At 36.1% G+C, this 17,533-nt stretch overlaps 1 protein-coding gene across 1 annotated transcript in view; it reads right to left on the bottom strand.

Annotated features, from left to right (window-relative positions):
- The window catches only part of LOC103514139 (calpain-C-like), a 42,810-nt gene that overhangs the window by 14,478 nt on the left and 10,799 nt on the right, over positions 1-17,533 (bottom strand). Inside the window, exon 2 of the mRNA XM_008479003.2 lies at positions 12,512-12,654. Within this exon, the coding sequence (XP_008477225.2) occupies positions 12,512-12,654 (143 nt within the window). The remainder of the gene's footprint in view (positions 1-12,511; positions 12,655-17,533) is intronic.

Genomic DNA, 17,533 nt, shown 5'->3' with positions numbered 1-17,533 from the left:
TTCTACCATACTTACATAGAAGAAATTTCATAGAAGATTGAAGTTAAAAATCTGATAATTACAGTCCATCCTGATTCCTATGTACCTGTAATTAAAATTCCACAATTTCCAAGTCGCTTCAAACCGAATAGCTGCATTTGCTTCCAAGAAGGGCCGTATTTAGCGGCCCGGGCCCCCTCGGGCTTCATTTTTGGTTCCTTACTTGGGGTGAACTTTGAAAATTTGGAGCATTGTCCCCTGGTATAAGACTGTTTGGACTCTTGGGTCCTAAATAAATAAAATCCTGGATACGGTCCTGCTCCCAAGTTATCACTTCTGCGTTCTAGGACTTCTAGGAGGAATGCTACTATTTTTATTGGAAATATACCTAAATCTACTCGTACGTAGCTAAATACTGGTCTTAAGGCATCACATCTTGACTGATCCTTAAGCCGTCTGACGATGATCCAATTATGTAGACAATGATGCAAGAACTGAGCTACATATCACACATACCGGGATGATGGTGTTGTCAATAACCTAACCCACATTCACAATGAATCAATGATGTAAAGAGAATGCTGAGGAATGTGTAGGTTCCAAATTCTTGGTTGCGTTGGGCCCGATGAACCAAAATCGTCCAATGTATGTGTTTTGATTGTTTCGAGATAGCTTTTGGAAGAGAAAAGTCATAGAATCTCTTTTTGCTCCGCCCCTAAACTTCCTGAGGGGTTCGTGGGCTTTAGATTTGCTAATGGTAGCCCCTAGCTCACGGTAAAGTAGGTATTTTGGGATCTACTCGCTTTCGACCTCTGTAGAAGGCTGATGGATTTTCGCATTACGGCCTTTGGACCGTAGCCCCTAGCTTCAATTAGGGCTTTTCTCAGCTTTCAGTAAAGGGTTTTCCGCCTTGGCAATGTAGGACATTGTAGGGTGATCTGTAGATGGTGATGATGATGGCCCCGTTGACACCATTATTGGCAGGGGTTTCCCTTGTAGGCCAAGAGATCCATAGATATAGGTACCTACCTACATATTAAATTTTATGTTCCACTCGGTATAAGTATTGGCACATTTTTAGAGTTCCATAAGAACCTCCCATACCTGTTACGACACATTAACAATAATACATGGTGATACCAGAGGAATTTGCCTACCTTTACATTTAAAAAATATGAAATGAGCCTCCAGGCATTTTGAGAGAGAGTGATATTGCAACGATAAGAGGGATATAATATTGTTCAAATATTTAAGTCCGAGATTTACTCAGAAGCGGATTAGACGGACATTAAGATGGATCTACGTATATGATGGAAAAGATAGAAGGAATAGGATTAAATTGTCAAAGGATTAGGAATATGTACTATTAGGAAGTATAAAAAATGTTCAGATATCCATCAGGGCTGTAATCTAGGTACAATTTTCATTCATATAGTACAATGAAATTATTTACTAATAAATAGTGCTTTACTATACGATGTTCATAGGAGATGTAAGCTCTACAAAAATAAGGCCGAATCCCCTGATTAGTAAGGATGAAATTCCATGTTTGTTCGTTTGAAATTTGAACCCTCCCCTTTCCTTTTACCAGGCGAGAGCCTTAACGACGCGACGGCGCTATCGTATCAGGCCGTCAGGTCAGCTTAGGAATTTCAGAACTAAAATCATTTCAAGCTACGCCACTCAGAAGTCGGTATTTGGAATAGGCATTGCCTGAAGGAATTACGTATGATATCTTCGATGCTGTTTTTATTTATACTTCTCCTATCTACAAAACTACAAATAAGAGATATTACTGATACTAATAATAGATAGTAAATACCTGGATGTTGACTAATAAACTAATATTAAACTCTAATAAACATGCCTACCTATATGAAAATCTTGGATACACGCAACAAAACAGAGGCGCAGACCTTGGTAAAATTAAGTAGGTACTAATTGTGATGAGAATAATCAAATAATTATTTATTTGTGATGAAGCAGAGCTTCTTTACATTATTTGTGGATATCACAGCATTAAGTGACTCCTTTGTATTCGATTTCCATATTTCAATAATCTTTTTACACGGGTAATGTCGCCACTGGTTGCTACTCGATTAATTTATCTGTCTAAGCTGCAACGAATTTAATACTTTACCTACCCTCCTGACCTTACCTAATATCAATGATTCTACCTTATTGTTATGCTATATCATATATGTAACGTAATAGGTAGATAATTTGTTACGTAGTTTTACCTAGGCAGGTAGTTTGCTCAAAACATCATTGAAAACGGTTTCAGCACTAGGTATTAGAGACATCCTAGAGGAATTTGCTGAAACTCAAAATCTTCCTCGTTGGTAATCCATCATTACTTATACCTACTTACATAGAAGAAATTTCATAGAAGATTGAAGTTAAAAATCTGATAATTACAGTCAATCCTGATTCCTACGTACCTGTAATTAAAATTCCACAATTTCCAAGTCGCTTAAAACCAAATAGCTGCGTTTGATTCCAAGAAGGGCCGTATTCAGGAGCCCGGGCCCCCTCGGGCTTCATTTTTGGCTCCTTACTTGGGGTGAACTTTGAAAATTTGGAGCATTGTCCCCTGGTATAAGACTGTTTGGCCTCTTGGGTCCTAAATAAATAAAATCCTGGATACGGTCCTGCTCCCAAGTTATCACTTCTGCGTTCTAGGACTTCTAGGAGGAATGCTACTATTTTTTTTATTGGAAGTATACCTAAATCTACTCGTACATAGCTAAATACTGGTCTTAAGGCATCACATCTTGACTGATCCTTAAGCCGTCTAACACTGATCCGACACATTTTGATGGGTGCATTGACCGAATCTACAACCTCCTCTGGGAGCCTCATTGACACCAAACAAGCCCATCAATAGCGCTGGCGATGGTTAATGATTGGGTTCTGGGTTCGATACCTCCCGTGGTGCAATAACTTGTGCCAGCATCGCTATCTTCATTACAAGTTCGAATATTTCATTACAAGTCTAGGACGTATCTGTCCAATCTATCATCTTGAATTTCAAATCTTCTCTCAATAGGTGATAGAGTTTCTGAATATATGGTACCCTTGTGCCAGCATCGCTATCTTCATTACAAGTTCGAATATTTCATTACAAGTCTAGGACGTATCTGTCCAATCTATCATCTTGAATTTTTCAAATCTTCTCTCAATAGGTGATAGAGTTTCTGAATATATGGTACCTTGGTACATATTCTTTCAATTTTTAGAACGTAGATCTATACACAGGTACCTATGTTCCTTGGAGATCTTGGAATGGAAAATATTGTGCTGAGATTATCTTGACGATAAGACCAAGACATCTAAAGATTTAGATAAAACTAATACTATCAAGTCATGTTCCTAATATTTCTCATACCTGTCTGATTTTCTACTCAATTCAATTCGAATAGGTCTATATCTTATGTTATTCATATAGGTACCTACATATTAATATTCTTATAAAATATTTTTAACTCGTAAATATTTATAATATTTTTATGGGCTATACCTACTCGTATGTCACACCACAGAAAAGATTCTTCTATTGAATATATTCTTCTACCTTAAAGCTCTAAAGAAATCTCGTTATAGCTCTAAAGAAATCTCGAAATGAATCACAATTTACAAGCCAAAAGTTGTAAAGTCACAACCAATGTCCTAGGTTAGCTCCTTAGATCAGAATCCATAGTAGTCCTAATAAATCGCTTTGTGCTCAAAGAATAGAGCTATAAATATTTTTAACTCGTAAATATTTATAATATTTTTATGGGCTATACCTACTCGTATGTCACACCACAGAAAAGATTCTTCTATTGAAGATATTCTTCTACCTTAAAGCTCTAAAGAAATCTCGTTAGAGTTTACAAGCCAAAAGTTGTAAAGTCACAACCAATGTCCTAGGTTAGCTCCTTAGATCAGAATCCATAGTAGTCCTAAATCGCTTTGTGCTCAAAGAACAGAGCTATGCAATCTTGAAATTGAACCTCGTTTTCTCAACTGTGAAACTTGTGGAGTAAAAAGGAATTTTCATTGTGTCAACTTGTGCTCTTTATACTAAGATTACCTGATGCTCGTCACAATTAATTCTATGATTCACTTGCTAGATTTTATGACCTGACTTGGATTCGAACGACCAACTTTTGGATCCGAAGACCTTCGCGCTCTCACTGCACCACTGAGGCTGGCGACTTCTTGGATGAACACTAATGAATACTTGAATATTATGAAGATTTACGAGCAAAATAATACCAGTAAATCCAGTCATGTACTTGTACTGTTTCTATGTACATGTACTGATCTACTGTACCTATGTACACATCATGCACATGTACCTTGTACCTCTCTCATGAGATGTCCAGTTCGACGATTAATGAGAAAGTTGATGATACTTTCATAGAAATATGTTTATGAGCGATTGATGTAAGTAGATAATTTCAAACGATATAAGAACAGCCATCTCTTGAAATAATTTATGAAATTCCGCGAGCCGCGAACGACCCAAAGTGCGTCGTTCGCGGAAAAGTTTTAATGCGCCGCCGGCATTTCCGCGATAGCGTGCGGCCCGGTTCTTGGCCGCCGAACTACATGTATGTAACCTATACATATTTTATTATTAAAACCTTCTGAACTGTTTTAATTTTATAGAGGCCTAACGTCACTGTACCTATCACAGTATAATTTCCAAATTCCAAGGTATTCAGTGACGAGGATTCTACCCCTATTCGCCGACAAGCTACCCGCTTACTCACATTAACCTCATCCAGCTTGAGTTGGGCCGGGAAAAGCTAACAACACGAATTGCCCAGATGGTCACCCATCCGCATATCAACCAAGCACAACGGTGCTTAACTTTAGTGAAACCTAATGAAAAGTATTTTGCTACGTGATTTTCTGACGACACACTAGTTACATAAGTATCACACTAGTTATAATTATCATCGTAATACAATATGAAGATAGGAAGATACCGTATAGCGTATAGCGCCTAACGTCACTGTACTTATCACATTATAATTTCCAAATTCCAAGGTATTCAGTGACGAGGATTCTACCCCAAGCTACCCGCCTACTTTAACCTCATCCAGCTTGAGTGATGGGGCCGGGAAAAGCCAGTAGACAGTAGAAAATTGCCCAGATGGTCACCCATCCGGATATCAACCAAGCACAACATTGCTTAACTTTAGTGAAACCTAATGAAAAGTATTTTGCTACGTGATCTTCTGACGACACACTAGTTACACTAGTAAGTATCACACTAGTTATAATTATCATCGTAATACAATATGAAGATAGGAAGATACCGTATAGCGTATAGCTATACGTATACTGTCTGTGCCAAGTCATGTGAAAATAATGAAATTAATAAACCAGTCAATCAAGCGATGAAACAATATTTCATCAATATTGTCTAGGTACCAATTTTCGTGATAGATATTTCCTGTCAATTGTCTTGGTGAGTTATGGTTCGTGACTGGATTGGTGCTGAGGTGACCAATGTTCACCTCCTCATGAACATGTCATGTTTGATCATTTTAACGGGGATATAAGACCAGCTCCCAATGGTATAGTGTATAGTGTCTTAGCAGCTGCTGAGGGTCACACAGGAAAACTCGGTGGGCCACTGGATCCACAGGTTGAGAATGGCTGAATGGACGACGTTCAGTAGGTGGCTATTGCAGGTCTTAATTGCTCTAATTGCGAATCCATTAAGAGAAATCGGACCCGGTAAAAAGTTCCTGTGGGCAAACACTATCACTATTTACCTACATGTCTGCAATATGTCTTCTGCAGAAGATTCTCTTTACCGGGTTTGAAAAATTGTAACGGTACCTTTTTGGGAATTGCATCTTTACAAAAACGAGTAGGTAGGTTCAAATTTTATGCTGCATCGGTAGCGGGAAAAAGTTATGCCTACATATGCCTTCTTGGAAAAAAATTAGTGGATGTGCCAAAAATATCAAATTTCAGAAAGATGGCTTTTACTTGCGATCACGGATATGTTGGCGAATGTTAATATCAACCATATCAGAAGATAGGTATTATAATTTCCTGTGTCCATAATACCAAAGATGTCATAATTATAAAGTTAGGTATAACTCCATTTATATTTCCCCCTGATAAAAAAAATCTTAAGCCGTCTGTGTTTTTATCTTCAAATGATGTGGCGTATCAGGTGAATAACTCAGACATACCTTCCTAATTGTAGATACGTAGAGGCGTGCTTCACAGGTCCATCGAAAAAAGGAGTCTTAATTAGATTTAACTCCAAACATATGTCCAATGTCCTATTAATAAACCCTATATTCATTTTAAAACAGACGCTAGTGACGTTAAAAAATTCCAGGGTGAATAATGTTTGTAAGTATAATAATGTAATGCTCAAATCCTCTTTGGGGTTGAACCGAATTTATGTTATTTATGTTAAGCAGGGTAGTAAATAGATTGAGAATTAACGGAGTTACTAAATTATTAAAGTTATTTATGTTGAAAACATATTGTTATATTTTCCTGTGTCCATAATACCAAAGATGTCATAATTATAAAGTTAGGTATAACTCCATTTATATTTCCCCCTGATAAAAAATCTTAAGCCGTCTGTGTTTTTATCTTCAAATGATGTGGCGTATCAGGTGAATATAACAAAGGAGTCTTAATATTAGATTTAACTCCAAACATATATCCAATGTCCTATTTTTTATTTAGATTTATTATAGTGTGCCAACATAATAAACCCTATAATATTCATTTTAAAACAGACGCTAGTGACGTTAAAAAATTCCAGGGTGAATAATGTTTGTAAGTAAGTATAATAATGTAATGCTCAAATCCTCTTTGGGGTTGAACCGAATTTATGTGATTTATGTTAAGCAGGGTAGTAAATAGATTGAGAATTAACGTAGTTACTAAATTATTAAAGTTATTTATGTTGAAAACATACCATTAGGAATCTGCCTGATAGATAATCTTTTCAAATCATTCAAGGACAAAAGAGAACTCAAAATACGATCAATGTAGTACATAAGTACGATCAATGTAGTACATAATTAGGAAGTACGATCAATGTAGTACATAATTAGTTATTTAATTTAGTAAAAGTTAGGGTAAAAGAACACTCAAATAAGCATCATTCAATAGGATAAGGAAAGTCGTGTGATGTTCACACCAGATTTTTGAAAATTTTAAAAATCAACCAATCAGATTGATCGTAAAGTTAAACTTGAACCGAGTTTAAACTCACTTTGTGTACCCGATCATTATCACTTTTATGAAAGAAACAAACAAACAAACAAACAACACAAAATATCCCATTAGGAATCTGCCTGATAGATAATCTTTTCAAATCATTCAAGGACAAAAGAGAACTCAAAATACGATCAATGTAGTACATAAGTAGTACATTGGAGATATTTAACGCCCATAGCGTATTTAAAAGTGTGAAAATTAATTATTTGAAAATGATTTCTTTGAAAATTAATGATCTCTTGTACCCGTTCGTTTGAAAGTTTGGGAACTCTAGGCAACAAAATTAACTTGAGGGTGCCGACAAAACTAACTTGTTTTCTGGAGGTCCTAATTCGATAGAGGATGGTAAAACAATATTGAATCAGATAATAGGAAGAAATAGTACCTATAACTTCTCTATATCAAATCACAAGATACAATGTTCGATCTTAAAAAACCTTTGATAAGGTGTTTCTACCAACTGACGAATTCTTTTTAACTGTGCAACATATTTTGACCAATAAGGATGGAGCTGATTCGATTTTTACATCAGTAACCAAGGAATTTTATAGTAATAGAGGTAAGTGGCCGACAAAACTAATAACTTATTTTCTGGAGGTCCTAATTCGATAGTGGATGGTAAAACAATATCGAATCAGATAATAGGAAGAAATAGTACCTACCTATAACTTCTCTATATCAAATCACAAGATACAATGTTGGATCTTAAAAAACCTTTGATAAGGTGTTTCCACCAACTGACGAATTCTTTTTAACTGTGCAACATATTTTGACCAATAAGGATGGAGCTGGTTCGATTTTTACATCAGTAACCAAGGAATTGTAATAGAGGTAAGTAAAACACCCATACCTAAGATCTTATTCGTTAGTATTATTTACAATGACATTCAAGGATTTAAGTTAGGTAATTTCAAGGGCATTAATATTTAAGGGCAAATGGCCATTCAACTCAAAATCCACGGGGTTTTGTTCCCTCTTTCTTAATGTTTTCCAAGTGCTAATACAGTGTGAGCTTCAAGTTTGGATAACACAATGATCAATAATGTTAGTATACCTCCCTTCGTCACCTACTGTACCTATTTTTGCACAATACCTAGTGTTGTCTGGACACCCTGTAGGCGGTGTAGGATAACACTAAAGTTTAGTGAACACCCATTTTGACTTATGCGAAATGATATTTTAGTTTCACTGGAACAATTAGTCACTATTCTATTTTTATCTTCCTTGAAATCATATTCTTAGTCCAGGAGCCTGTGACTTTTTTTCGCGAAAAGTTGGAAGATACTACCTATTTTTGTACAATACCTAGTGTTGTCTGGACACCCTGTAGGCGCTGTAGGATAACACTAAAGTTTAGTGAACACCCATTTTGACTTATGCGAAATGATATTTTAGTTTCACTGTAACAATTAGTCACTATTCTATTTTTATATTCTTTGAAATCATATTCTTAGTCCAGGAGCCTGTGACTTTTTTTCGTGAAAAGTTGGAAGATATCCAGTTCGAAGATTTAAAATAAGTGGACACCGACTGAGATTTTTGTTTTGGCTCCCGGACTATTTTGACGAATTCTTTTTAACTGTGCAACATATTTTGACCAATAAGGATGGAGCTGATTCGATTTTTACATCAGTAACCAAGGAATTTTATTGTAATAGAGGTAAGTGAAACACCCATAAAATCTTATTCCTTAGTATTATTTACAATGACATTCAAGGATTTAAGTTAGGTAATCTCAAGGGCATTACGATTTAAGGGCAAATGGCCATTCAACTCAAAATCCTCGGGGTTTTGTTCCCTCTCTCTTAATGTTTTCCAAGTGCTAATACAGTGTGATCTTCATGTTCGGATAACAGGATGACCAATAATGTTAGTATACCTCCCTTCGTCATCTACTGTACCTATTTTTGTACAATACCTAGTGTTGTCTGGACACCCTGTAGGCGCTGTAGGATAACACTAAAGTTTAGTGAACACCCATTTTGATTTATACTTATGCGAAATGATATTTTAGTATCACTGTAACAATTAATAGTCACTATTCTATTTTTATCTTCTTTGAAATCATATTCTTAGTCCAGGAACCTATGAGTTTTTTCACGAAAAGATGGAAGATATCCAGGTCGAAGATTTTAAATAAGTGGACACCGACTGAGATTTTTGTTTTGGTTCCCGGACTATTCATCTTCGCAGACCAAAGCCCCATTCTGTTTCGTTTAATATGTTAAAATCTATAATTTATAGAGTTTTTAAAATTCTTTTGTCCAATGCCTAATACCTATGTTCTTTTTCTTACTATCCAACCTACCCTAATGCCAATTTAGTTAAAGTTCAGTTTGTTTAGTTTTTCTTCATTTCCTAATTCACGGGGAAAATGGGATGGGCAGTCCAAATCAAAATCTTTACGAGTGAAGATCCAGAACAAAGATTTTTGAATTAGTTCGTGGATTTCAGCGTATTATTTCGTATTTTTCCATAATTACGTACCCAGGTACTAATTTTGTTCCCAATTTTTTCCCGTTAATTCATTGAAGTTTTTGAATTCGCGTATAAGATAATTGTTTACCTACAAAGTAAATACCTCGGTTATCTTTGTTGGTATTTGGTGTCATCTTTGTAAGCATTCTTACCCAGGAGAGCCAATACATCTAAACAGCAAGGTAGGTTCCTATTATGTATATACCTACTTTTGGTATTATTGTTGAAAGCTATATAGATTTCCATGCCATGTGTAATATTTATTCTTTTATTTTATTTGACATTTCGGTCTGACATACTGTTGACAATCGGTTAAGTTAATTCAATTTAATTCTTCATCTTTGTGAATTCCTTTGAAACTACAAAAATATTACACGGGAGCCTGAGAAACATCTCAGCCCTACGGCAATTTGTCATTAATGTCTCTTGGCAAACAACACATCCTACTTTTGTCAATAAAATAAATCTTTGATTATTATCTCTCCATAATTATTGCTATGTTATTGCAATAATTATTGTTATAATTTACTGCCATGTTATGTAACGATGACAATAGGTCAGTGATAAATGTCGTCATTGTCGACAGTAGCATAGGAATAGAAGAGACCCAAACTTATACTGGACATTACGTTGATTATGAACGATTTTTAGTAGTTTTTTGGCCATAGTTTGGAATCCTCTGCGAGTTTCGGAAAATCCGTTCTTACTGGGCCTATTCAAATCAAAAGGAAGCTATTCTCGAAGTTTCATCAAAATCGGTCCAGCCGTTTCGGCTGTGCGTTGATTATGAGTGAATGTATGAATGAATGAGTCAGGGTGTACTCTTTTATAGATATAGACAAGCAGGCTCCGCCCGCTTGCGCGTGGCTGAGGCATGGCCGTATGCAACAGTTACCTACCAACAGTATCTACCTACAGTACCTAATACCTACCTATCTAAAAAGGAATTTTAACTGTGTTGAGCATTAAATGCTTGTCACAAATGTCCTTCCTCGCTTGAACTACGCTAAATTTAATGACTCGACCAGGACTCGAACCACCAACCTCCAGATCCAGAGTCCACCGTGCTAACCACTACACCACTGAGGTTGTTATCTATCTAACTACCTATCTATCTACCTAACTACCTACCTTGTACCTATTTTTATCTAACCAAGCAACCATGGAGTCAAATCATCCTCCGAATAATCAGAAGGTAGGTATGTAGGTACCGTCTCAGAAGCATTCATATGTGATGTTCACAACATATTGTGTATTATAGGTACCTGTGTATTCCTGAACATAATATCTATAGGTACCTCAATATACATTATAAACCTATCTATTAGCTACCTATTTCGTACAAGAGCTCTCAGCACCAAAGATACGGCCAGAGAAAGCTGAAGACACAGTTTATACGTACTCGTAAAAACTACTTATAGGTACCTATACGTATCTGAGCATACGTATAGGTACCTATACGTATGCTCATAGAAGATAGAGGTACATCAAACCAAATGTCTATAATAATTATCATGTAGATATAATACCTGTGCTTAGTGGACTTGAGTAGAGGAGAAATGGAGAGAACCTATCATATAATTTACAAGAGGAATATTTGTGATCATATATGCAGGTAGGAACCTAGGTTCATAATCTCTTGAATATTAAGTCATTTCGTTGACTAAATACTAATACCCATATTCTACTTCTACATTAGGTATGTACAATACATATGTACTTGGGCATATTGCCTGAGACAATACCGAGACTGAGTAGAGTCATAGAGTTGAAGGTGAAAGTGAACTGACTCAATGACTCCTCGGAAAATAAACAACTCAGGAAATCGTATATTATTCTCTCATATATAAACTATTTACTATGTATGTAATATTTATATTAACTATATTTATAGGTATTACTGTATATTATTGAATAATTATTATTCTCTCATATGTAAACTATTTATTATACATGTAATATTTTATATTTATGATAATTATACTATTTATATTAATTATATATGTACGTGTAGACATCTCTGGTCAGTGACATCACAATGGGTACCAGGCGTTGTGTAATTCGGGTTGCATAACTGACAAACGTGTGACGGGCTGTGAGATATGTGATGAGTACTAGGTATGTTATGCACTGATGGGAAACTCGGGTAATTGTCACGTTAATTATATTTATGTCATACAAACATACAAAGATAACAGCATACAAAAGACTAAGAATTGTTTACCTGTCTATAATGTAAGATCTTTAGCTACGAGAAGGCCTATAAGGCAAAATTTTACTTAGGCTGCCACTCATTATCAGGTAGACCTGAAGACAGGTAGGTACACCTGATCAGGTCTACCTGATAGTGCTACGACACAGACCGCACGAGTCTAATGTAGCAGTTGTTTCATTGCTATCAAATGTCATTACATATATACCAGCGTCAATAGCACGTTGAATGCCCCATTTTCCAATTTTATTCTCAATTAAATAAGGCAACGGCCCCCCAATCAGGCTCGGTGGGGCTAATTTTAATATGGGTTAGGCGAGTAAATGGCCACCGAAATGAGGGTAAAACCCCGTAACTAAAGGACTTCGGGTGGTGTCCTCAAAGTCAATTTGAACTCCGTCTAAGTTTTAATCTCGGTTTCCGCAATCTGATGGGCTAACTTTTTTGAAAATTTAAAAAATCAAACAATCAGATTGATCGGAAAGTTAAACTTGAACCGAGATTAAACTCACTTTGTGTACCCGATCATTAGCACTTTTATCAAACAAACAAACAAACAACACAAAATATCTTTTCTTTGCTTCTTACCTTTGGTCTTTTCCATTCGAATTTGAAGGGCGGTGTTTGATGATAAAAGACGGATGCTTGGGAGGCAGGAAAGTCCGGGTCCTCCCAGAGCTCACCTCGCTTGAGGCAAGCTCTTTTGATACGTTCAAAGTCAGACATCGGACCTGTAATCAGGAAACAAGGGGGAATTGTTAAGAAGGTTAAGATGTGTCCTACAAATCTAGGCCTATGAGTTCTAGACAGTAAGACAGCTAATAGAGTTGTACGAATTGTACGAAAATTTTGATTTTGTTACTAACGACCCCTGGTATTTAAAAGTTTCTCTTAATAGATGTATCTAAAACTCATAAACGTATGTCTTTACATGGCAACTTTAGACTTTAGGCAGGTAGGTTTGTCACAACAGTTCATCAGGTCCGATTTGAAGTTTAAAAAAAAAAAAAAGAAAAAAACACACACACACACAAGATTTTTTCCATTTCAATATTTTCATGTAATTTTATAAGTATGGGACAATGGACAAACCAGCTAGTATAAATCTAATATAAATAGGATTTTCTAGTCCTTACCCATACCCATACATACCACAATACAACAGTACCTAAATACATAGTAAATGTCAGTGCCAAATCTAAAGTCGTCCCTGATGCAGGTCATTCAAATTTTGCTCGTCCATACAGGTGACCTTCTTAAAGTTTATTGGATGCTGTATTCCCAGACAAATTTCAATGTCCTCACTGGACAAGTGTAGTAGTTTCCGGACACATTGAACGTTGAACCTATAGGTATAACTTAATCCGGAAAAAGAAATGAATAAAATAAAATAAAAATAAGGGCTGGGGTTGGGTTAGGTTGATTCAGGTATGCCAGCCTAGTTAGCCTGAAAGGTAGCGCGTCTGCAATGTAAGCGCTAGGTCGCGGGTTCGATAGAGTAGTGTACCTATTGAGCAGGTAACGACATTTGTGAAAAGCATTTATTATTATACTTATATTTATACTTAACACAATTAAGCTTCCTGTAGAAGGTGGGTACAACCTATATACCTACGAGTACCTATGTATAACCCAAAACGTAGTGCCTAGCTGCCTACTCGTAATAGGTGCTGCTGCATAATTATTACGTAGGTACCTACTTCAGGTAGTTTTCTATGTAGGTAAGGCACCTATCTAGATAATTACATGTACTTACATAGATAATTAATTTTCGGCTCGTCTGTAAACAAAATATCTCGAGAACGGTAAGAGCTAGAGACTTGAAATTTGGTATGTAGCTGTCAAATGTGACAAGGATGCGACACGAAACTTTTGGTTAAGACCGGTGCTACGGTTGGCGGCATTTTACCGCTTTTTGGCGGTTTTGAGATGGTTGCTGCGCTTGGCGGTATTTTGACCGCTTTTGGACAGATTTCGACCGTTTTTGGCGGTTTTCAGCTATAGCGTCAAAACGGTTAGATATATTGTAAAAGTTAGGGTAAAAGAACACTCAAATAAGCATCATTCAATAGGATAAGGAAAGTCGTGTGATGTTCACACCAGATTTTTGAAAATTTTAAAAATCAACCAATCAGATTGATCGTAAAGTTAAACTTGAACCGAGTTTAAACTCACTTTGTGTACCCGATCATTATCACTTTTATGAAAGAAACAAACAAACAAACAAACAACACAAAATATCTTCTTTGCTTCTTACCTTTGGTCTTTTCCATTCGAATTTGAAGGGCGGTGTTTGATGATAAAAGACGGATGCTTGGGAGGCAGGAAAATCCGGGTCCTCCCAGAGCTCACCTCGCTTGAGGCAAGCTCTTTTGATACGTTCAAAGTCAGACATTGGACCTGTAATCAGGAAACAAGGGGGAATTGTTAAGAAGGTTAATATGTGTCCTACAAATCTAGGCCTATGAGTTCTAGACAGTAAGACAGCTAATAGAGTTGTGCGTTCATGTTTAGTTCGAGATACAATGTGATTATGTGATAATACCGGTCTTACGACCTGTTCACACTTGTATTTACCTGATACCAATTTACTAACAACAGCCTATCTGATGGTAGGCCTATACAATACGCGTCTCAGTTGTCTCCGTCTTTGTACCTATCATAGTTTATTTGAGGTAGGTTATGCCATAAAATGACAAATATAGTTACAAATTATATTTACCTCAGTCTGCCTATTTTCATAATTAAAATTATCTAGATCTATTTTTTTTTATTAATGAAGTACCTAACTAAAACAGGTACCTACTTCGGTAGCTCTATTTAACATATAATTTTCATTTAGGATATACATAATATAGATGAAAATTTATAGATATCAACAGCAGCACTTAAGAAATTTTGCGTTAGGTACGCAATGAATTATTAATTATTGTAGGTACCATTTTTTTTCTACAACAACGTGAGACTCAATACTTATACAAAGTTATAAACGCAAAAAAGTGACTTTGGCTTACTATCTTGAATCGGAATCTGGGTATGACTAATAATGACTATTGCAGAAATGTCTACCTAAAACACGCATTAAATAAATAAAGCCTATACCTAATTAGCATTAGCCTAGGCCAGGAATCAACTGGTGGCACGCGGCACTCAAACATTCCTGAGATTTTCCTTCTTCAATTATGTATGCGGCCAATTACGATTTGTGGTAGGTCAGGAATTTATAACTAGTGTGGCGGCTGGGCCCTCGGAACATCCTGAGAACATCTTGGGGAACGTCCACCGTTACTAGAGTGACCCCAAACTATAAGAATTGAGTACTTTTTGTCTAATTACGAAGTACCTAATAAAATAATAATAATAAACTTCTGACGCTTGATTACGTTCGCCAAGACTTCAAGGAACAGATCTGTGCTATTTTTTTTCTGAATTTTTTTCCCCCGCCTTTCCAGAAGCTTTCAAATTTGGCGTTACTAGAGTGACCTAAAATAAAGGGTGGAAGAGCTCACTGTGTGAGAATCCTGCCATAAAGCCTTAAAAAAAATAATAAATAATTAAATAAAAAATTATTGGAGAAGACCAATAAAATAGCTGCCACCTACCGCTTACAAGCTTACATATGTAGGTCTCATCTAAACATCTATGATATGGGTATATTGTGTCAAAAAACTAACAAGTATGTCTACTAAAGTGACCAAGTGCTAAGTGATTGTCTACTAAAGGCCCAGTACAGGTAGGGCTAAGCAGGTCTGCCTGTCAGGTCTACCTGATACCTGATGAGAACACACACTATCAGTTGATCAGGCGTACCTGATAGTGAGTGACTGACTCTAGAGATAGTTTCAAGTGATTTATTGTTACATAAAAATTGGACTGGTTCTTTGAATTTGTGAGTCCCTTACACTGCATGGGATAATTGTGAAGAAGAGCTCACCTCGCTTGAGGCAAGCTCTTTTGATACGTTCAAAGTCAGACATTGGACCTGTAATCAGGAAACAAGGGGGAATTGTTAAGAAGGTTAATATGTGTCCTACAAATCTAGGCCTATGAGTTCTAGACAGTAAGACAGCTAATAGAGTTGTGCGTTCATGTTTAGTTCGAGATACAATGTGATTATGTGATAATACCGGTCTTACGACCTGTTCACACTTGTATTTACCTGATACCAATTTACTAACAACAGCCTTTCTGATGGTAGGCCTATACTTTGAATTCTAACAGGTTGCGCTACCAGTATCATTTTTGATTTTACTTCTCGAGGCTTCACGTTTATAGTTCATCATACATGATACATACATAGCTAGATACTCTCTAGACGCGTTCTGTAACAATATTTTATTAATTTTACTAACTTACCGACTTACCCTTCATTTAGTGGTTGAGTGCGTGTCAGGGAGCAGGTAACTCAAGTTCATTACTCTTTAGTTTGTAAGTGTTTTTCCCAGATTACTTTGATCATTTTTAGATAAAGTCCATTCAAGCCTGTTCATTTTATTCGATTTTTCCGGGAAAACATTTATTCCTCATTCTGCCTCGATGGCCTAGATTTATCGATAGTACATTACCATCTAGGCAAAATAATTGTAAATTAGATGATAAAATGTTTGTATATATGTACAATGGATCGAGTTGCTCATATTGTATCCGGGAAAGATTGGAAGCAAAATGTGAACAACGGCCCATCATGTCTAGTCTACTGTGAGAGATTGGATCCGGGAAAATCGGATGAAATTTGAGCAGAAGGTTATGTGATTTTTATCTACTGTTGTCAGTTTTATTTATGAGAAGATTTTGATTCATATACTTGTAATAGTCGTATAATATGTACTGGGATTTTTTGCGAACTCTCCCATTTTCACTCCACGATCGCAAAAAATAGGTATTGAAGAACGGTTTTGTATTTTTACTTTCCCTATTTTCTGTGTATGCAGTGAAAACTATAGAATAGGTCTTTCAAACCTTAGGATGATTAGAAAACTGCGTACCTCTTTGTATTGTGTCTACATACAGTATTACTTGGGTAATATAATAAAGTTTGTTTTAGATCTTAAACTACTTACTTAATCTAGGTTAGACCATCATAATTGAGCTGTCTAAGTGGAACTTGGCTATCTGGCGATAGGTCAAGGAAGACACGGGCTCTCGCATAATTATAAAGTACTGAAAGCACATTTGTAGGCTCACTTGGACACGTGATAATATTTAGATATCTAAAGTAAGTACTACCTGCCTATCTGTCAATTTTCCGAGCTAATTAATGCTTTCTGATTGCATAAATGGATAGGTACGGATATTTTTTTTACATGGTTTTTGCTTAACTTGTTCTCATGTTTTTATACTCATTATTAAGTACATGAAGGTAGGTTCCGTAGGTAGTTAAGTTTTAGAAAGATCTTTGTCACGTTTGTTATTAATTTCTTCGCACTATCTCGAATTCTAAATAGAGTGAAGTAAAGATTTTTTATTTTCTCGTCAGTTTGCAAATTTTTTGATCCTTTATCTTTGGAACTTTGAGTTTTAAATATACTTATTGTTAAGTTAGTGAAGAATACAAAGTCGTTTCTTTTTGGTACCTACGAAGAATTCCAATCCGTCGTGTTTTACATGTTG

Source organism: Diaphorina citri, unplaced genomic scaffold (genome assembly GCF_000475195.1).
Source record: "Diaphorina citri unplaced genomic scaffold, Diaci psyllid genome assembly version 1.1 scaffold1088, whole genome shotgun sequence".
In the NCBI taxonomy this organism is placed as follows: domain Eukaryota; kingdom Metazoa; phylum Arthropoda; class Insecta; order Hemiptera; family Psyllidae; genus Diaphorina; species Diaphorina citri.
This window is presented reverse-complemented; position numbering and strand designations above follow the sequence as displayed.